The 22385-nt window shown below is 30.1% G+C and overlaps 2 protein-coding genes across 4 annotated transcripts; one reads left to right on the top strand and one right to left on the bottom strand.

The window, feature by feature from the left end:
• On the top strand, nt 456-1048 carry LOC109326471. The gene has a single exon (XM_019559171.1). It carries the CDS (start codon nt 483-485, stop codon nt 906-908), a length of 426 nt encoding a protein of 141 aa, XP_019414716.1. The 5' UTR covers nt 456-482; the 3' UTR covers nt 909-1048.
• On the bottom strand, nt 5585-13732 carry LOC109327068 (homeobox protein knotted-1-like 4). 3 transcript variants are annotated; one of them, XM_019560068.1, is made up of 7 exons: nt 13381-13732; nt 13057-13344; nt 10597-10717; nt 7492-7685; nt 7210-7341; nt 6070-6206; nt 5585-5841 (listed from the first exon to the last, which is right to left on the bottom strand). In XM_019560068.1, exons 1-7 carry the CDS (start codon nt 13552-13554, stop codon nt 5805-5807), a joined length of 1083 nt encoding a protein of 360 aa, XP_019415613.1. In that variant the 5' UTR covers nt 13555-13732; the 3' UTR covers nt 5585-5804. The 3 variants fall into 3 exon arrangements, with proteins under 3 accessions (XP_019415613.1, XP_019415611.1, XP_019415612.1); XM_019560066.1 differs by having other exon boundaries at nt 13057-13732; XM_019560067.1 differs by having other exon boundaries at nt 5585-5833; nt 13057-13732.

The raw sequence follows: 22385 nt of genomic DNA, 5'->3' as shown, positions 1-22385 counted from the left end.
AAAAATATGTCGAATAAATATTTATTATGATCTCAAAACGTATAAAATGTTAATTAATTAGTAGAGACTATTTTAACTTCCATTTATATATAAATGATTAGTAATTTGAATATTTATTCTTGGTAAAATTGTTATTATACACACAAATTTGTAAGGAAAGTACTAATGGGCGTTAGTTTAAGTGGTACATGCTTGAGTCTCCTTAAGTAAGAACTCAGGTTCGAGTCTTGTGGATGGAAAAAATGACTGTTGGGAGAGTTAGCCCCACGTACCTGTGAACGTTCCGGTTTTCAACGATTGTCTCCGGGTGTGAGGATACATATGGAAACCAATAAGGAAAGTGAGTATTTACTAATACATATATTGTAGCTTAATTTTGTTTGACATTTCCTCCTACATATATTCCTTTCCCTTGTAATCACCACCCATAATTTGTAACAACTAAAGCACTTCTAACTCCAATCTATTCATACTCAGAAAACATGTCTTCTTTTGAAGAAAAACCATTGGTAGAGGCAATGGAACATGAAGATGAAGATTTCGACGATCACTACGACTCCAACGGTTGCGGGTACGGTTGCTTTAGGCTTTTCCGGTGGCAAAGACACCATGGTGAAGGTAAAGGAGGAGTAGTTGATCAAAAAGGAGAATCATTTTTTATATCAAAGCTCAGAAAAATAAAGGAAGCTTCAGAAGTTATTGCAGGACCTAAGTGGAAAACATTCATTAGAAAAATGAGTTGTTATGGGAAGAAGATACAAAAGAATAGGTTTCAATATGATCAACGTAGCTATGCTCTTAATTTCAATGCGGATCATGGTGAAGATGATCAAGATGTCATAGCTCGTAGTTTCTCAATCAGGTTTATAGCTCCTTTTCCACCTGGTCGTACCCAAACTGAACCATGATTTGTCGGATTTGAAAGGCGTAATGGTAAAGTTTTTTGCCTTTGATCCAAAAGTTATAGATTCAAATCTGGAAACTATTTTCGTTTGCGAAGTAAAAGTACATGTCTTTTTATCCTTCCCCCGTTAGATAAATGTGAGTATCTTGTATTGAGTTACATTTTTTCTAGTTGTACATTCTTAGTATTTTTCATTAGTAGATTAATTATTTATTAGGTAAATACCAAATATCATTATTCTTGTTCAAAGTTATTATTATTGTTATTTTGGTTTCCCCCTTCCACTTACCCAATTTTGTTTAAAGAGCTTGACATGTAGAGTTGGTATTCAATTTTGATTTGGTATTATTAAAAGTATCTCCAATCTTAGGTTATATTATTATCATTTCCAATAAATATCGTTCACAATAATCAAATATTTGATCATATGGATCTAACGGGATCTTACATTATTAGATCAACTCCTTATTGGTATTGGTTTTCAATTTTGCTCAACAACCTAATCTAAACAATTCTCTTTCTAAAAGACAAGATGGAATATAGGGTAGGAGGTTTTAGGAGTGAATGAAATGAACAAGGATTCTCTTGTTTCTTTCTATTTTGAAAGTTAAAAATATTATTTTAACATAAACAAAAGGATAAATATATGATAGAGAGTGTATTTCCTATTATTTTTATAGTACTAGTATGTTAGGTGGTAGCATTTTTTTTAGTGGAATGAAATGATAACAAATGAATGTTATAGATTGATGTATTGTAGAAAGATACATGTACTAATGGAAGACGCGTTGACAACTAATAATTCTTTAGTTTTGAGGTGTGCCAATTGCCAAGGAATCTTTGAACACGCCCCTTTTTTTTGACATTGTATTTATGGGATGAGGATCACATGTCTTCATTCATGTCTCACTTGGTGTACCAAGCTAATTATAGAGCTTCATTCATTTAAAAAAAATATTATAAAAACAGAAATTAATATTTTAATAGGAAATTTTTTTGTATTTATGAAAGCATGTGGAAAGGGGTAATTTTACCCATGGTTTATTTTGACCATTTTATTAGAACAATTATTAGTGCAAATTGAAAAAAGAAATCCTTACTGTAGCATTTTATTTTCTTCTGGAATTCATGATCCATACGATTTTGCTTTAACCATTTCTTATTTTGGCTTTTAGAAAAGTCGTGCATTAACTTTAATTTTTCATCTATAACTTGTATGCCTAAATTGTGCTTTGAAGCTACAATTATCTAATAGGTATTTTTCAAATTAAAGCACATGATTGTTTAAACAGGAGCATATTCATCCCCCTAGGAACAAATTTAAATCTTTCAAGGGGGAATTTATATTATGTGTTTATCATATTTAATGTATAAGGATCAGTGTTGTAAAAATTGATTTGTGTTAGTCAGCTCAATCGGTGAATCGATCTCAATACCGATACAGTATAATAATTATATTGGTCATCCAATCATGTCAGTTAAAACTGGTCACACCGACCGGTTTTTAATTTAACTGTACTAATAATACTGGTTGATTTTTATTTAAAATTATTTTTTTAATAAAAATAAAAAAAATGGATTTTTATTAATTTTTCAACATTAATGTAATACATTATATATATATCTAACTTCGTCATTATGTAGTTTAATTAGTGAACTTCTGGTTGAATTGTTATACCTGTATACCAAAATCCTAATCGATTTGATGACCAATATAGTATTAATAACACCGATAACAATCTCAATCCTATTAAAAAACTTGACTATAAAAATTTAACCCGAAAGTTTGACTACTATATTAATCTATAAATTTTAAAATTTCCGATAACTTATTGACATAATTTTGCCCAAAACTATTAATTTCCCTTCTCGAAATAATACAAACAACCAACAAGAGGGTCTCACATGGATTACTATAATTTATAAGCTATCCCTTTTTCTTTTTAAAATAGTATTGTTTTTAAAAATGTTAATTATTATTTTTATCAATTATAGTCATACCCTCCTTACCGTAGAAAGCCAAACAATTGCAGTTGGATATAATAAAAAAACAATAACAATGGTCTTGAAATGGGAGTAAATAATGTGTTACTTTATCTTTCACTTGTTGTGATAGAAAAATATTTAGTTATTAAATTTTAATTTTAATATAAATTTTTCAACCAATTAGAGGAAGTGACATATGGAATGACACAATTTTTTTGGAAAAACATATTGGTCTAATAGTATAAGACACTACTAGATCTACAAGATGACCAAAGGTTAATGGTTCGATTCATGGGAGCAACACTTGTTGGAAAGAATAATCATGTACTCTAAAATATATTAGTTCATTACCCAAAAAAGATAAGATGATACTATTAGTTGGTAAAAAAAAATTTCAACAATCTCTCTCGGTCTAATAAAACACACCTATAAAAGAATAGAGGGAATTCACTAAAGTTATTATGAAATGTAGCATATAAGTTACAAATTTGTATAATGTTTGTCATCAATTTGGAGAGAGGAATAGTATATATAACTTTTTTTGGTTACAGTGTATGTATAATTTAACTAGTTCATGAACCTACCAATCTAACTATGTTGAACTTGATTTCAACTTATTTATAAAACTCAATTTTCAACTCATAATTTTCAATCAAGTTTCTTGAATTAATTAACATATGGAATCTCAAAATATAGAGCTGCTTAGCCCTATTTCCTGTGCTACAAATCACTTGGGAAATTTTAAAAAATAATATATAACTGAAATCATGCATTGTAAATACGAAATTATAAAAGATCAAATTAGAAAAAGAAATTTAATTAAACTGTGCAAGGAATACTTCCCCGAAAAGAAAGCAATATTTCACTATTTTTTCTTAAACTTGCACCACTTTAGTAATTTTTACCAAGAGAAAAAATTAAAATATAAATATTGTTTGACTTACAAATGTTATTTTAAAAGATAAATAAAACTTAGATCGTCTTGTTTTCTAAAAATCAAAATAAAAGAACTAATCTCTTTCGAGGTGTAGGGTTTCCCCTCCAACAAATGTTGCTCATAAGAATTCAATTATCAATTTATGAATCTTTAATTTCTAAAATCTAGCGGAGTTTTACATCACTACATCAACATATTATTGTAGCAAATGGTATTTATGTATCCCACCTTCAAAAAAAATGCCGACTACACTATGTGGGTGAAATTTCCAATGGAAATGGAAGTCTCCCTTCAACAACTTGCACACATTAAATGTGATTTATCTAACAATTAATAGGTTTCGTGGTAAAACTTACTTATCAAATCACATTATAAAATAATGGAATAATAAATATTCAAATAGTATCTTTGTAATTTTACCTTATACATAGAACATGTTATCATGTAACTCAGACAATTGTATTGTGATATTGTTTCCGAAATATTGGAACGTACTTTTATTCTGCATTTTACTCTAAATAGAAATTCCACATACTTATCTAAACAAAGTTGATTTTTAACTTAAATGGCTACAACTATGCCATTTGCATATTAATAAGCATAGTTGTTCAGTATCTCAATTTTACTAAAATTAATTATATTTCTTAATATGAGTGCCTCTTTTCTTTCTAGACAGTTATTTTCAAACAAATGAAGTATATATATATGTATATCTATAGTTTGACCAGCCTACTGTTTTTTGGTACATAAAAAACAATGACTTAGTGATGCACATTCAATAACATTGGTTTTTACACAATTCTAAACTTCATAATCTTTTAAAAGACGGTGTTCCGCGAAATATATGACTCATACTCCTTTAGGTTCTTTAAATTTAGTGGGTGGCGTAGCTACCCCATTCCTCAGGATAGTACATGAATATTCACCTGTTGTCCATCGACTACGCCTTTCGGCCTGATCTTAAGCCCTAACTCAGCCTCCGTGAACGGACATATATGGTAGAATCGTAACTATAGAATACGATCCTAATCGAAATGTATACATTTGTCTCATACATTATATGAATTGTAAGAAAAGATATATTTTACACCCCAAAGGGGCTATCATTGGAGATATTATTGTTTCTGTACAGAAGTTCTAGTATAAATTGATGTTAAACATGAGTCCAATATCTAAATATTTCTTTAGACTTGTGTGAAATGAGTACTACTTGTTCTCTATCCCCTCACCTTTTCAAAAAATCCACTTTGTTTTCTAATAAATATATATGATTATTATATATGCATAATATATAATTATTATATGACCATAATGTATATAGTTAATAATTATGTATAATTATATAAGAATAATGTATATTTTTGGGATGACATTGAAGCAAATAATGGAGAAGGGTCTCTTACTTTATTTTTATTTTAAGTGAGTCGTCTAGTTCATTTCCAAACATATTCCAAGCTAATCTGATTTAACTCAATTGTACAGAATTTTCACCATCCAAAATGGTTCAAACCACATCATTCAATTAACTATGTAAATAAAGGGGTGTACATCTTCTACCCCCCTACAAAAGTGTTCTACTCCATATGCCACTATTTATGATTGGTCAGAAAAACACTTTATCATTAATTTTTTAACTTAAATATAAATTTTTCAACCAATCACAAATAATATCACATAGAATAGCACATTTTGTTGTTTAACAAATGTGCTCCCTAAAACCATTGGTAAGCTCGGTCAGAGGTTATCGGGCTCATACATGACAAAACTAGGTTTTTCTGTAATTGAGCAAAGTTAATTAATACTATTTCTAAACATTAATTATATTGTACCATAAATCAGGTTTAACATCCATATCCACCATCCCATTTCCACTGTTTTCACTTTTAAGTTCTAGTCCTATCAATCCCACAATAATGGCATAAAATGAAGAGTAGCTATGGTTTTCTTTTCTGTTCAAACTTCAAAACATGAGTCCATTCACATAAAGCTCTGGTTACTTGTTTCACCTGCACCACTAATACCCAAAAGAAACACTTATCAACAATATAATTCTAAAGAATAATAATACATGATTTGGAATAATAATAATAATAATAATGAGCTAAACAACTAACTATTAATATAAGAATAAGAATATCTATATATCGCCCACATAATAATGATTAAATATAAATGATAAATAATGTGATGTATAAAATTCATACTCCAGTACATAAACTTTTTCTCTTTTAACATAACTCACCTCTTGCGCTTGGTTTTGGAACCACTAGAAGATGAAGGATTAGTATTCCAATTTCTTTTCCTTTGATTTATGAACCAATTATTTATTTGCTTTAATTGCAACCCTGTTTCCTGCACCAACCTAGCCTTGTCTTCTTCCTAAAAGAATAATCAAGGGTGTATCTAAGCAATAATAGAGGAGACAAATGGCCAGAAACATCAACATATATAGACAAAATTTCTTGGATAAATTAGGACAATAATTTTTGTACTGTTGTATGAGTCATAGTTGTCTCGCACTGTGTAAGGATACACAGAAAGTTATCCATAAGTTGTACTGAAAAAATTCAATGGGGTGGTACATAAAAACAGTTACACATATAAAATTGATGTTTAGTTATAACTAAGAGTGTATCCTCTTACTTTACAAGAAATGAACTAATTTCTTTTGGATGTCTAACTTTTTCTCTGAACAAGTGCCATTTGTAAAAATTGAACTTTTAACTTTTTGATATATTTAAGAATTTTGTGAGACTTTACACTATTAGACCAACGTTTTATTTGTTGATGTTCACACATTAAAGTTTTACATGATTTCTATGATTGTTTATTTTTTGCTAAGCCAAAAAAGATTTTTATCGTGGAGTACAGGGATTTTTTTCACAAGATTTTTTATAATTTTTTATCTGTCAAGAAATCAATTTATTGAGATATGAATAAGGATACTCCAACTTCTATACAATCATAGATATATAACAGAAAATGAGCCAGCTACCATGTTTAATACATTGATTGAGAGGGTCAATGCACAATCTGAAAAGTTGAATTTAGCTCCCCAATTTCTTAGTGTTACCTATAGTTAAGATCTAATTTAAATCACATCCATAACTTTTAATGACTCTAGTGCTTCATTGTGAAACACTATACATTGCAATACAACAGTTTTATAATTTATTAATTTGAAAGAACAATAAAGAATGTATTAAAATATACTTGCTTATCAAGAAGAAGAAAATAGTGTATTACTAAAAACTATAATAAATATTATTTATATATTCATCTAGGCTAAAAACCCAATATTTAAATGTATTTTCTTGTTTATTATCTTAAAAAGGTGATATAGGAATTGTAAATTGACAGAGAGATCCATATAAACACTTACTGTTGGATAGGGCCATTTAGAATGTGATTGCCACCAAGCTTTTAGAAGGGAGGTTGTATCTCCTGGGAGCTTCCCTGCTCTTCTCTTTCTTAGAATTTCTTCCCTTATGTCCACAATCTTGTCCTTGTAACCCTGATCAAGTGCATCAAATTATGTAACTAGATTAGCAAAATATTTCATTTGTGTTTTAAGTTGCGGTTGTAATTGCGGTTACTGCGATTGCAGTCCTTGCAATGTATCTGACATATATAAATACTAGGTTTAGGTATTATCAAGTACTACCATTTTTAGCTCATGCTTCAATTCTTGTCTCACACGTTCCATCAAAGATCTTTCATTTTCAGTGGGAACAAGAGGGCCAAAACTGAGACTATCACCACCTTCCATGCTTCCTTCATATAAGTTTCCATTGCTCTCTGCTTGCTCATCTTCATCTTCAGACATTGTAGCACCTGTTCCTTCACCAGGAGATACACCTGCTCATGCACCATACATTAATATTTTCATATTCCATATATCTTATGGTTCAAATAAGGACTTTATATTATGACAATTTCACCATAATATATTGATCCAAAGTAACAAGAATATGTATTCATAAAGGAAAGTCAATTTTATGGAGTTGTTCAGGCTATTTGAATATTTTGAAATTGGTAGAACTAAATAAAAAAAATTACAAGAAATAAATGTTTGTATATAGACTTTGCATGTAACATATATTAAGAGTGTTATAAATAACTTTTTACGTATAAAAATCTGGAAAATAAATTTTTAAGGGAGACATAGCTCCTTCCCATCCTTACCTTGATAATGAGCACTATAATATGTAGGGTTGTGAAAGTCCTATGACTTAACCAATTTTTAGTCTGTATTTTGACCTAATAGACAAACAAATCAAGCATAACCATTTGCAAAAGTGTATTTAACAGTGTAAGATAAATCTTGAGCTTTTGAAAAAAAATTAATCTTTAAGGAAAAAGTTTATTGAATAGATATCTTATGAACCATCCCAATTTAATATAATAACAACAACCAAATCTTTATATCCGATCATTAGCTACATGAATTGAATAATGTTATAATGATCTATCATATATTGAATAACAAAAACAATACATTAAGAAGAGGAACCCCACCACTAATAAAAGGAGCAAAAAGCCCAAGCATAGACAGAATAAAACTTCAAACAATATCACCAAGTGAGTTAAGATCTTTTTTATCATTATTTCTCTACCTTTATACAAATAAAATAAAATTATGGCAATTAATAGCAATTACTGTTTTATAATAAATGATAAATAAAATTACATATAAATTTTATTTAGGTGTCAAAATCCTATTAGACTGGTCCAGGAGACAAAAAAAACTGGTATAGATAATCTTAACTCCAATCAGTTTCCAAACAAAAACATAACACAAGCACAATCCAGATAAAGGCACCCCAATATAACAAATTGAATAAATTGTGTAACTTCTTAATTTGTCATGGTTGATCTCTTTAATAAATCGGAAAATTGTACTTGTTGATCTCTTTAATTAATTAACATTTAGTTACACAATTACAAATTTATACTTGTTGATGAGGTCTTTCAATCACTCACTACCTAACCTGTTTTAGCTTTATATAGGCTCGAGCTATTTAGTAAACAAGGTTGGTTGAAGCTTTGAAAAAACTTAGTTTACCATGTAGTTGAACATAGGTTTTTGAAGATATATAATTAAACATATTATATATGCTGGCCTATTTATATATTTGTCGAAAACTTATAATATGTATATAATTTATTAATTATATAGTGCTACTAGTGGTGATACTTATTAAAACATTAAAACAAAAGTTACTAGTGGTGATACTTATTAAAACATTAGAACAAAAGTTACTAAATCTGAAATCTATTCTCACAAAAAGTCTAACCTATTTCTGCCATTTTTGAAGGAAAATTAGGGGTAAAAATAGGACAAACTACTTCTGAGAGATTGTGTGCGGCTTGAATTATAATTGATCTTATGAGGATTGACTTATGATTGGTTCAAAATTATGTGTCTTGAACAATAAAAAATCATATAAGCTCGAGTGCTAGATTTATTTAAATATATGCGTTACTATAATAAGTATTGTTTAAAAGAAATTATTGGTTAGATCAAACTTTAAAAAGGATTGACTCTAACAAGTTTGTATTTGAGAGAAAAAGTCTAGACCAATATTATTAAACTTTGGTTGGCATGAGTGTAATCATGGAGAACCAGACATTTGTTCAATTCATGCACCAAAATCGATGTCAACTAATTCAATTTATTATGTTTAAGTCTAAAATCACTAACTCTGTTGGATCTTGATTAGACAAGTGAATCAATCAATTTTTGTAAGCAACACAAAAATGATGTTGTTTTGAAAGACAAAAATTTAGTGCTTTCTAATTCTTTTCTAAACTGTCATTTTATGAAAGTGAATGAAAATGAGATCTAGGCTTTCCTCTTAGTTGCTTAATTAAATTTTTAAACTCATGTTTACGTTTTTGGTGTGACTAAAGCATAAAAAGTTATATTATTTAATGATGTTTCCAATTATTTGTGGTATTTATTTTGTTGTAGTAAAACATTTCTTATTGATTGCTTAATTAAGTATTTGTATGATGATAATTTTCTAGGTTATAATTCTTTTAATTAATTCCAATATGATTTGTTTTATTATTTTATTTCTACTCAATTTTTATATACAATAGCAAGTAAATGGTTGGACTCCTCTAATACGCACCAATATAAATCATTAAATATGATGAATGATTGTTGATTATTATATTCAATCAATGAACTAACATCATAATTTAGTCTAGATTCTAGATATCCAAGTTGCAAGCTACACATTAAATAAGTTTTGCCCACAACTAAAATATTAGATTTTTGTTCCATGTGAGTGAAGCACGTTGGATCAAAATCAAATTGTATAATGCGTGAAAGGTTGAGACTTTTAGAAGAGGGCTAGCCTCCAATAAACTAATTTGAGTTATAAATAAAAGGGTTTATAAAGCTTAACCTACAACATAATTTAACCTTTAAAACAATAACCCTAAGTTCATACTAGGAATAAACAAAAAACAACCTGTAATATCATTTTTATCTTTTTATTTACCATGAAATTACATTTTTTTCCACTAAAAACATAAAGAAAAATAAGTATTTACCTCTCCATTAATGTATAGTATCATTGTTCGTGGGAAATAAAATATATTATTTTATGTATATTAATAAATGTGCATTTGTCAATTTTCAATACTTTTTTTTGGTAAGTTAAATTTTGCCCTTCAACACAGGTAACAAAAACCATACATAAAAAACACAATAACATGGAGAAGTCAAAATAAGATATTGAAGATAGTAAAAAATTACCGGTCAAGCTTTGTAGAGATTGCTCTAGCTCCCAACAAGCCATAACTGCTTCCATAGCATGAACACGTACATGTTGTTGCAATTGTTCTTTAAAAGCGCAGAGCAATAGAACATAATGAGTCTGCAACAAAAGTAGGGACAAGACTTGAAAAGGAGCTTCATATGAATAAGAACATGTTTTCCCAAACACACTCTTTGTTTCCAATTTTAGGTATGCAATCTAGTTAAATACCAGAGTGGATGGAGAACTTTTCCACCTATAATAATCCTACTTGGCTCAACCAAAATTGTATAATGTAAAAAAAACATGTGATATACCAGACCAATAAAGGTTAGAGACATCCCCAAGAGTCACCTAGTTAAGTTGGTTAATTGATTAATTGGTAGGAAAAACATTTGAGTATTTTGATTTTTGAGAATCATACATAACAATGTGATCCATTCATTTTTTTTCTTTTCCCTTCTAGATCCACTCTCTCCCTCCCTCACTTTGAGGCATTATATAACCCGAATTTAGAATTTTATATTGTCACTACATCATCCATCATTTATATTTAATTATTATTAACTCTCAAATATAAGTAATACAGTAATACAAATGAATGGAGATATTGCACTAACTGTGTGTATGTCTTTGCACTAAAAGTGTATAAATATTACTCAAATATGAAATTATAGAATTAATAATAATTACAAAGTTTATTAGTTATATTAATTATAATAATATTTATTATATATCTAATCTAACAATTTTATTAAAATGTATATTAATTTGAACTATAAAATCTTAATTTCTTGACTTATACCACACATTTATTAAAAGGTATTGGAAGTTATCATTGTAAGTTTTATAAACCTGAATTAATGTACACAAAGGGTTAAGGACAAGAAAAGTTGGTCTTGAGCTTCAAGTTGATATAATGGTAAGTATAAGAACATATTCATCAATAGTGTAAGAAATGATTCACCAAAGAACAAGTTGGCAGATAATGACAACATTAGCAAAAAGATTCTAAAAGAAAGCACTCTTATCTTAAAATTAGGTTCCTAGTGATAAATGTGTTTTAAATATGATCCATACAATTTAATACATGTAAAGGAGGAATTCTGATATCTCAACAACATAATTCCCCCTAAAACTTATCCATCATGTACCCCAAATGGTGCTAAATCAAATTCTTTAGGTCAATGTCATTGAAAGAAATAGTAATTGTTCATATTTATTATTCTATGTTACTATTATTTTTTACTAGAGTGATTGTTTTTTATTGGTGACAAAGATAATATATTTATGTTGGTTCTACAATTTATTTATTTTTCTTTTATTTTTTGTAAAAACAAAATGTAGCGAAATTTTAATATACAACTTATTGTAAAAATTATTATGAAAATTAAAATAGAAATCATTACCATTCTTTATCTTCATCCTTTCATTTTCCCTTCTTTCTCTACAATTTCCTGAATTTTCCACCTAGTACCTTCAGTATCTAACTGTGCTACTTAAATTGTTCTTTAATGTTTAAAGACAAACTCCATCAAATCAGGAAAAGAAAGTCTAACACGGCAGAGAAGAGGTAAGAGAAAGAAGAAAGAAACATAAAAGATTGACACTTTTCTATTTAACAAAAGGACCAATAGTAGAATAAATGACATATGTCAATGCCTCACAAAATCACACAACAAAAAAGACGCTTATTACTATACAAGCACAGTTAAGTAAAATAAATTGAAAGAACCACCTAAAGAAACAAACACAGCTTTAAATCAAAAGTCATTTAACCCTAAAAAAGTAGAGTAAAGTAGTGGACTAGTGGGAACAATAGCCTCAAATATTGCTCCATTATTTGAATAATAATGAAGTAATTAAGATCCTTACTCTAGCAATAATTAGAAACAATGTTTTAGAACCATGCATTTATTTTACTTTAAAATATGTGACACTTAGCTGAATCTCACCGTCACAGATTAAAAGGATAATAAAATCATAACATAGTGATTTAAACATCTGTGCAGGGACCCAGTAAAAACTTATGTAAAGAGAGTAGATGAAATGAATGTTAGTCTAATTAGTAAAGAAAGATGATAACCAAGAAAAATTATAGGTAAAATAATTAAAAAATATTTAGATATTAATAATTTATCCACAAACATGATTTATGATATAACATAATATTGTGAAATATAGTCGATATTACATAATAGAATAAATATTTAGTTTTGTCCAATAAAAACTTTATATTTTGTACAAATAGACAAAAAAAATTAAATTGTGTAGCCGAAATATTATGACTAATAATATCACAACCACAATTAAACTTGATGAGTATACTTTCCTATAATTTTGTAGGATTTGGATAAAGGAAACATAGCTGAAATGGTGAGAAATTGAGAATAGTTATTGATTATAAAGATAGAAAAATAATATGTATGAGTAAAGTGAAAGGAAGAAGAGAAACAAACCATGAATTGATCAAGGTCTTTGTCATCAACCACAGCATTTCCAAGTCCAGAGTACTTGTCCACCACGCGCTGTGATTGTTGAAGCTGAGCATCAATCCTAGGAAGTTGATCCACCGGTGTCGCAATCCTCAAACACGAAACATGTGCCGACAACATCTGTTCATAAAGCGGGTGTCTCAGAATGTCTGCTTTATATTCCATCAATTCCTCCGATTCCATCATATTACTCTCCGTACGCTGGTTCCGATCCATGTTTTTCACCATCATTCCACGAACCTCATCGTTTTGCGCCGTTGAGTCTGGTTGTAGGTGAAGGAAATTCTGTTGACGATTGGATGCTGCGTTGTTCAGCCACGACGGTGGTTCTCCGCCGCTGACTCCGCCGGAGAATGGTAGTAGCCTCTGCATGTCGCGGTTTTGAGTTAGGTGTTGTTGCTCGTCGGCGTAAGACTGGAAATTGATCTCGTGAGGTACGTGGTCGTTGTGATGAAAAGCCATTTGATTAAGTTAATCACTTTTTATTTCTTTTCTTTCTATCTCTTGTTACAGTTTATTGGATTTTTCTTTTAATGTGGCTGAGAAGGGAAAAGCTGAAAGTGGGAGATTTTTGGTGTAGAAAGAAGAGGTGTGTGGAGAAGGAATGTTGTAAGGGGAAGACATTTTTGGAGGGTAAATAAGAAGACCTGAAATTACTTCTTTTAACTTGGTATCTCCAATTCTATCTCATTCAATTACATTTAAATATATGGATTTAATGTATTATATTTTTAAAATAAAATTAAATAATTTTTTTTGACAAACACTAATTGATTAAGAAATAATAGAGAAACATCGAATTTAAGGAATAAGGATCTCCTTCCAAAAAAGAAGAGTAAAATGTAAGATACTTTTATCATTTTAATCCATATTTTTTTCCTTACGTATTTTTATTTTTAAATATAAAAAATAAGATCCGCTACTTAATAATATTCTTTTCCATTTTTGGAAGAATTTTAACTCTCTCGAGAGTACCGGTGGGTGTATGACACAATAAACAGAATTCATATATCCCAAAAACTCTATCTATTCTTCTATCTATTCAATCAAAATATATTAAATAATATAATTATGCTTTTCTATTTATTTGTTACTATTTTTTAGTTGGTATGAAACATAAATGTAGACATGGATATGCAAAGAGAAATTATTTGTCCCAAAAACTTTGTCTCTACCAATTAAATTATTCTAACTAACAAAATTTGTTTTTCTAATTTTTTTATTTAATTGAATGACACATTATAATTGATGAAGAACATCATTAAAAACACAATCTTGGATAGAGAGAAAAGATATGTGCACAGGATTTAAGATGAAGGTAGTAGGAAAGGATCTAAGGGTGTGATTGGTGATAACGTGGAAGGATTTGTGGAGTCACCTAATTGGAGAATCCCATGTAATAATTAAGACAAAGATTAATCAATTATGTTGAGCGGCTTTAATCTTCCCTCTTAAAATAAGTTTTTCTAATCAGTAAGTGGTAACGTTGGGCTAGATATTTTAAAAGTAAAATTATAGGAAAAAATGATTTGTTTAATATCTTCGGATTTGATGTTTTAAATTATGTATTTACTGACTTTAATATTCTTAACGTGTATGGCACACATTAGAAAAATATTAAAATATTATTTGCATTTTTATCTAAAAAGACTTTTTCATTCTATCGTGTTTATAAATTACAATGTAGAAGGTTTCCTATTCATAATTATAAGTCACTTTATAATATCTTTCATTATTAAATTATTCATATATCAAAATTGTTATTTTGGTCCATCAACTTAATTTATTTTTTCATTTTGATCCCCCTTTTTTTCTCACTTTGGTATCACAAATTTGTTTGAACTCTCATATTAGTCCTTTTACTAGTTAGTTTTTTATGCTATCAATTATGGTCTTAGAACAACTAGTTTTGGATAGTCTTCTCCATAGTCTTCTTCTTCCTTGTGACATCATCATCAATTGATCAATATGTCCTTCTTCTCCATTGGCCAAGCTTGGTGAGGATATGTGGGTGTAACTGTCTCATAGATTTTTTTAATATTTTTTTTGTTTACCTTTATCCAAATATATTTTTTATCTTTCTAAAAATTATAGATAATAGATAACGTTTTTTATATGTGTAAATGTTGATATTGTTTATAATACTTCATTTGAGTTCATAAATATTAAAAGCTTGTCTTTGTCAAATTTTGTAGCAAAAATCCAAATATTCTATAGATTTTTATAAATCATTTAATATTGATAACATATGTCTTTTTGTGCAAAAATCATACTCTATGTATTTCAATGCGAGTAAAAAAATATTTACTTGAGATATCTATTTAAAGATTTTATTGTCGATGCCGTTAGTTATTCATGTTCCTGACATTGCAATAAGAGATTAACATTACAATGGTGCATCATGGACTTAGTTTTGATGAAGACAACAACTTGAGCAAGACAAGAGTGAAGAGAAAACTTAGAGATGAAGTTAACCAAAACATCATGTCAAAGACTCAAGGTTTTTAATAGAGTTAGGATTTTTATGTTTTAGAAGTCCTAAGATGATTGTTTAGTTTTTCAGTCTAGGTTAGATGAACCTATGATGGAGGTCTCACAAGAATTAAATTTGTTAAAATCAATTTTTGAGACATTTCATTAATTTATACTTGTTTGATGTTCATGCATTGCATACACATGATTTCATGCATAAAAGTTGTATATTTTTGAATCATACATTGCATATACATCTATCATACAGCAGATTAATATTACATATCAAGAAAACCATTTTTCAATTCATATAATCGATTAGATTATATTGATAATCCATTATCTGACTAGTGAATTCTGATAATCGATTATGTCATGTGATAATCAATTATTCAGAGTTATAGTAGCTAAAGAAATCTAACTTATGACGTAGATAATCGATTACCAGTCATGACAATTGATTATTTTCATTAGACATGATATTTTTAGCATCACGATAATCAATTACCAATCTTGATAATTGATTAGATCATTAGAAAAACAATTTTATATAAAAATCGTTTTATTCTCATTGGTTCATAATCTAAGTTTCAAAATTTTCATATTTTCTAGAAACATTTGAGAGAAATCTTTTGAGTTTAGAATTGTTAATTCTTTATGATTTTATAAGAGAAATGGGAACAATTTTCATATTTTTGGAAAAATGTATTTTTGTGAAAACCATATATTGATCATATTAGGATTTTAGAATTCTTGTGTGATTTCTATTTTAGGTTTTAGGTTTGAGTTTAATTTCAAATTAGCACATGTAAGGTGCATCTTTACTCAGATTTCCTTTTACAATTTTTTTGAGAGATTTGATAATTTTCGAGTGTTTGAGAATTAGGTTAAACCCTAGCAGCAGTTAGGTAGAGGTATTCAATATTGCAAAATTCTTGGAAGTGGAATGAGATTGGTGAGAGGCCAGAACCATAGGTGGTGAGGTATCCATAGAGGGTTGAGTGGCGAAACCAATGGAGGATCACTAGAGTCCAAGAGGGAAATTCTTGTATTCAAAATTGGAAGTGTGTTTGTATGAAATACATTTAATTTTATAGCAAAGAAAAATCTCCCGATATCAGAAAGGGAGGCTTGGATGTAGTTTGCATGTGGACCCGCAAACAAACCAGGATAAAATCTCTTAGCGCACTTTTCTCTATCCCTTTACTCTTTACTTTCAGTTTTGCGTTTAATAGCTTAGATTCCTTATCATTGCTTGAATTATAGTGTAATTTGCATATTCATTATTGTTTACAGTTATTGAGTAATTGAATCTAAAAACAATATTTTTGTGAAACTTTTTCACCAAGAAAACAAGATTTTCAAGATTTTTGCTTTATCTGATAATTGATTAATTTTGTGCATAATCGATTGTCTAGTGGAGATAATCGATTAGCGTGAGTTGATAATCAATTATCTTGTCTAGTTTTGTAATTGTCGCGACAAACCAAAAAAGTAGCTATATTGTACTACTATACATATTCACCCCCTATAGGTACATGTATACTCCGATTTTAATCCAATAAGTAGCATCAGAGCTAGTATGATTATACTAGATTAACCGCTTAGATCGTTGATCCTATGCATAGACCACTGCTGGAAAGTTTGCATGAAAATTTTCATTGAGGCTATTGACACGAATATTTGGGAGGCCGTGGTCAATGGTCCATACACCCCACTACATTTAGTGGAGGGTGAGACAAAAGAGAAATCAAAGACTCTTTGGTGTGATGATCAGAAAAGAAAGGTTCAACACAATTTAAAAGCGAAACATATTATCACTTCTGCATTGTCTTATGGTGAGTTTTTTAGGGTTTCTTAATGTCATAGTGCCAAGGAAATGTGGTACACTCTACAAGTCACTCACGAAGGTACAAGCGAAGTAAAACGTGTGCGACTAAATGTGTTAACACATGAATATGAGTGGTTTAGAATGTTTCCAAATGAATCTATTAGAGATATGCAAAAGCGCTTTACTCATATCATAAATCAATTAGTTGCATCGGATAAATCTTTTGCTAAATGTGAACTAACTAATCAAGTATTGAGATATCTTGATAGTAATTGGCAGCCAAAGGTGACCGCCATCATAGAGTCCAAGGATATCGATTCCATGCTTTTAGAAACACTATTTGGAAAGCTCTAGGAACACGAAATGGAGCTAGGAAATTTGACTTTGCACGAGGATTCAGATAAGTGCAAGAAAGTAATCTCTCTGAATGCTTCAACATAAAAAATTCAAGAGGAGAGTTGCGATGAAGATTCTGACTCCGACTTAGATGATGAGACCTTAACCATCTTGGTCAGATAAAGAGGTTTCAAAGAAAAGGAGGAAAAGACCCAACCCATTGAAGCAAGGCTCCCAAAGAACGTTCTACTTGCTATGAGTGCGAAAAAGTTGGGCACATGAAGTTTTAATGCCCAACCTATTTGAAAAAGGTTGAGGGTGAGAAGACAACCTCGAAGGATTTCAAATAAAAGAAAACATACATCGTATGAGGTGTTCCGAGGAAGAATCATCTTAAAGCACATCAGATGAAGAGGAGACAAAAAAATTATGCCTTATGACTCACACATCAGATTCCAAAAAATTATTGGATCAAGGAGAATCTAGTGAGGTAGAATCCTTTCATTCTAGTTCATGCTCAGATAGTTCTAAAAACATACCTGATTATGATGAACTATATGTTGTTTTTGTCGAATTGCATGAGGAACTTAAGAAACTTGCTAGGATTAATGTAGATTGAAAAAGGGTAATACTATTTAGGAGTGAGCGTGGGACGAGTTTGAATGGATTATGCATGTCCTTCATCCGTCCCTAAATATTGATCGGGTCAATTTTTAAACTCGAACCCGCCCCTAATTAGGATGGGACGCATGAGGGACGGGTCCAAAATAAGATAGGTTAAGATAGGGACGGGTCCGGGTTGGAAAATGACAAAATGACAAACATAGATTTTTTTCTTAAATCTTTAAGCATGCACAATCAAAATTATTACAATCTATATATAAACTCAACTAAAACGCGCATCCCACATACATCAGTATATAAACTACAACCCATAAATTGTATCATTCAAACTAAAAACTATCACAATCACGTGATTGAAAATTATAGAAGACATTGAAAATTTCAGAACAATTTAAACTGTCAAATGTCAACATAGTGTTCTTGTAAATGATAAAAAAACATATAAGAACTGAAATGACAACAACATGTCAATACTCAAAAGTTCATATAAAAATGAATACAATAACTAGCTATTACCTGAAAAATGTAGCTAAAATTGGAGTACACGAAAACTAAAAATTAACTGATTTTCTATCAATAAGTGGTGTGGATATGTTGTGTGGGCTTATAAGTATTTGAGTTATGCGGGTTGAACATAATGAGTATTGATAAGTACTTATTCAACTATTTTTGATATATAACTATAAGGGACGAGTCGAGTGACCCGAACATAGACCTGAACCTGTCCTTTTTTGACGACAGGTCTGTCCCTTTTAATTGGGTCTGTCATTTTTTATTTATTTGGACGAGTCAGACCCATCCATAAGTCATCGGGTTGAGACGGGTTTATGGGTCGGGCTGGGTCTTGCTCATCTCTAATACTATTGCATGAAAAGAAAATAATTAAAATGCAGGATCTCATATATGCATGTGGCTCATCTAACTATTCTTCTAAACTAAATGAGACTTCTAGATGTGAAAATTGTGAGAAGTTAGAATTTGAAAATTCTCTTTTGAAAGAAAAACTCGCAAAGTTCACATATAGTCGTCAAGATCTTGACAATTTACTTGCAAATACAAGAAATGTTGGTAATCATGATGGAATTGGATTCACTTATTCTAAAATTAAGAAACCACATAGAAAACATGTTGCTCAAAATAGATATGTGCATAAAATAAAATGCCTACATGTTTTTATTGTGGTGTTCCTGGTCATACTTCTATTTAATGTCATATTAGTTAGTATGGAATACCAAGTGGTGAATATGTTTGGATTAAAAAGGGACAAGTTCTCATGGTTGCTTACCTTAAGGGACCCAACAAAAATTAGGTACCTAAAAGAGTCAAGTAAATCTGTTTTGTAGATAGGCCTTGAGACACGTGGACAACATTGGTACTTAGAAAGTGGATGTTCGAGGCATATGACGGGAGATAGATCCGAAATTCCTCGATCTATCATTAAAAGAAAAAGGTTATGTGACCTACGAAGACAACAATCATGGGAAGATACTTAGAGTTGGAAATATTGGAATTACCTCTCATGCTATCATTGAAAATGTCCTCTATTTTGAAGGACTTAAGCACAATTTGCTGAGTATCAGTCAACTTTGTGATATAGGTAACAAAATATCTTTTGATTCCGATTGTTGTATCATTCATGATCACATAGATAATAAAGTTAAGTTTATAGGTCATCGAGCAAACAATATTTATATGATTAATCTGGACGATTATCTTCTCTATTTTCAAACTGTTTTATCTCTAAAGAGAATGACATCTAGGTTTGGCATAGGAGATTCGCTCACATACATCTAAGGCATTTAGAAAAAGTATCGGCAAAGGAAATTGTGGTAAGACTACCTAAGTTGAATTTTAAAGCAAATGATATATGTGACACTTGTCAAAGGCGTAAGCAAATTAAGAATTCATTTTCCTCATAATCTGTGATATCCCCAACAAGGCCATTGGAGTTTCTTTATATGGACTTATTTGGACCATCACAAGTCATGAGTTTTGGAGGAAGTTAGTACACACTAGTTATTGTTGATGATTTTTCTAGATTCACTTGGACATTATTTCTTACTTTAAAAAGCGACACATATAATTCTTTCAAAAACCTTGTCAAAAAAATAGAAAACCATTTCAATCATAAAATAGTGTTTATTCGTAGCAATCATGGTGGTGAGTTTGAGAACCACTAATTTAATAAGTTTTGCAAGAAAAACAGTATCTTACACAAATTCTCGGCTCCTCGCTCCCCTCAACAAAACGAAATTGTTGAGATGAAGAATCGAGTCTTGGAGTAGTTAGCAAGGACTATGCTTAATGAAAGCAAAATTCCAAAATACTTTTGGGCTGACGCGATTCACACTGCATGTTATGTGATTAATCGAATATTGGTGAAGTTTTCACTCTCTAAAAGACCTTATGAACTTTTAAAGCGCCGTAAACCAACCATATATCATCTTCATGCTTTTGGATTTTAATATTTTATATTGAATAATGGAAAAGAAAATTTGGGAAAATTTGATTCAAATGCACATGAATGCATATTCTTAGGTTATTCATTACATAGCAAAACCTATCGAGTCTATAATAAGGATACAATGAATTTAGAATAGTCTGCGCATGTTCATTTTGATGAATCTTCTCCAAAAGAGAAGAGAAACGTTGTTTCTAATGATGTTTCAGGTGCTCTAAAAGATGCATATAAAAAAGATACTAAAACATAAAATATTGTTAAAGATGATCATGAAGAATATTTAGATCATCAAGATATGACAACTGCTTCGAAGATAAAGAAAGATCACCCCATCGACAAAGTAATAAGTGATATCCCTAAGGGAGTGGTAACCCGAAGCTCTTTACGCAATATCTGTAATTTTGTAGCTTTTATTTCTCAAATTGAGGCTAAGAATGTTGATAAGGCCCTAGAAGATGAACAATGGGGTATAGTTATGCAAGAATAGCTAAACCAGTTTGAGCAAAACAATGTTTGGGACTTGGTCCCTAAGCCAAGTAACCATATTATTGTTGGTACTACAATGGTATTTCACAAAAAAACTAGATAAATCAGGCTTAATAATTTGAAAGAAAAGTAGATTAGTGGCGCAATGTTATAATCAAGAGGAAGGACTTGATTATGACGAAACCTACGCCCATGTTGCGAGGTTGGAAGCCATTAGAATGCTATTAGCCCATACTTCAATAATTAATTTCAAACTCTTACAAATGGTTGTGAAAAGTGCCTTCTTGAATGGTTATATTTAAGAAGAGGTGTATGTTAAGCAATCTGCTGGCTTTGAAAAGCATAAATACCCTAATCATGTGTATAAGCATAAAAAGGCTTTATATGGGTTGAAACAAGCCCCTAAAGCTTGGTACGATAAACTAAGCTCCTTTCTTTTCAAAAAATGGGTTGTAAGAGGAAAGGTTGACATTACACTCTTTATATCTAAATCAGAAAATAATATACTGTTAGTACAAATCTATGTTGATGATATTATTTTTGGAGCTACAAACGATTCTTTATGCAAGAAATTTTCTATTTTGATGAAAGTAGAGTTCGAAATGTTGATGATGGGAGAACTAACCTTCTTCCTAGGGCTACAGATAAAGCATATGAGTAACGGAATCTTTCTCCATCAAACAAAATATTGTAAGGAGCCTTTGAAGCATTTCAAAATGGAAAAATAAAAAGAAGCTTCTACTCTGATGGCATCGTCGTGTTATCTTGATACATATGAAAAAGGAAAAGTAATTAAGGTGACAAAATATTATGGCATAATTTGTTTTGTATTATATCTAACATCTAGCATACCTAATATTATGTTTAGTGTATGTGTGTGTGCAAAATATCAATCCTTACCTAAAGAGTCTTATTTTCGAGTAGTAAAATGAATCATGAAACATTTGAAACGATCTACCAATATAGGAATATGGTATCCAAGGGATGCTCTCTTTGTTTGATAGGATACTCTGATTCCGATTTTTCCGGATGCAAATTAGGTCATAAGAGTAAAAGTGAGACTTACCACCTATTAGGTAGCTC

The sequence above is a fragment of the Lupinus angustifolius genome, chromosome LG14 (assembly GCF_001865875.1).
Source record: "Lupinus angustifolius cultivar Tanjil chromosome LG14, LupAngTanjil_v1.0, whole genome shotgun sequence".
Lineage (NCBI taxonomy): Eukaryota > Viridiplantae > Streptophyta > Magnoliopsida > Fabales > Fabaceae > Lupinus > Lupinus angustifolius.
This window is presented reverse-complemented; position numbering and strand designations above follow the sequence as displayed.

Coding starts and splice junctions, on each gene's coding strand:
- LOC109327068 (XM_019560066.1), bottom strand. CDS start 13,554: ATGGCTTTTCATCACAACGACCACGTACCTCACGAGATCAATTTCCAG. Junction 10,718..13,056: donor AAGACCTTGATCAATTCATG/GTTTGTTTCTCT, acceptor CTTTTGTTGCAG/ACTCATTATGTTCTATTGCT. Junction 5,842..6,069: donor TCCAAAACCAAGCGCAAGAG/GTGAGTTATGTT, acceptor TTTGGGTATTAG/TGGTGCAGGTGAAACAAGTA.
- LOC109326471 (XM_019559171.1), top strand. CDS start 483: ATGTCTTCTTTTGAAGAAAAACCATTGGTAGAGGCAATGGAACATGAA.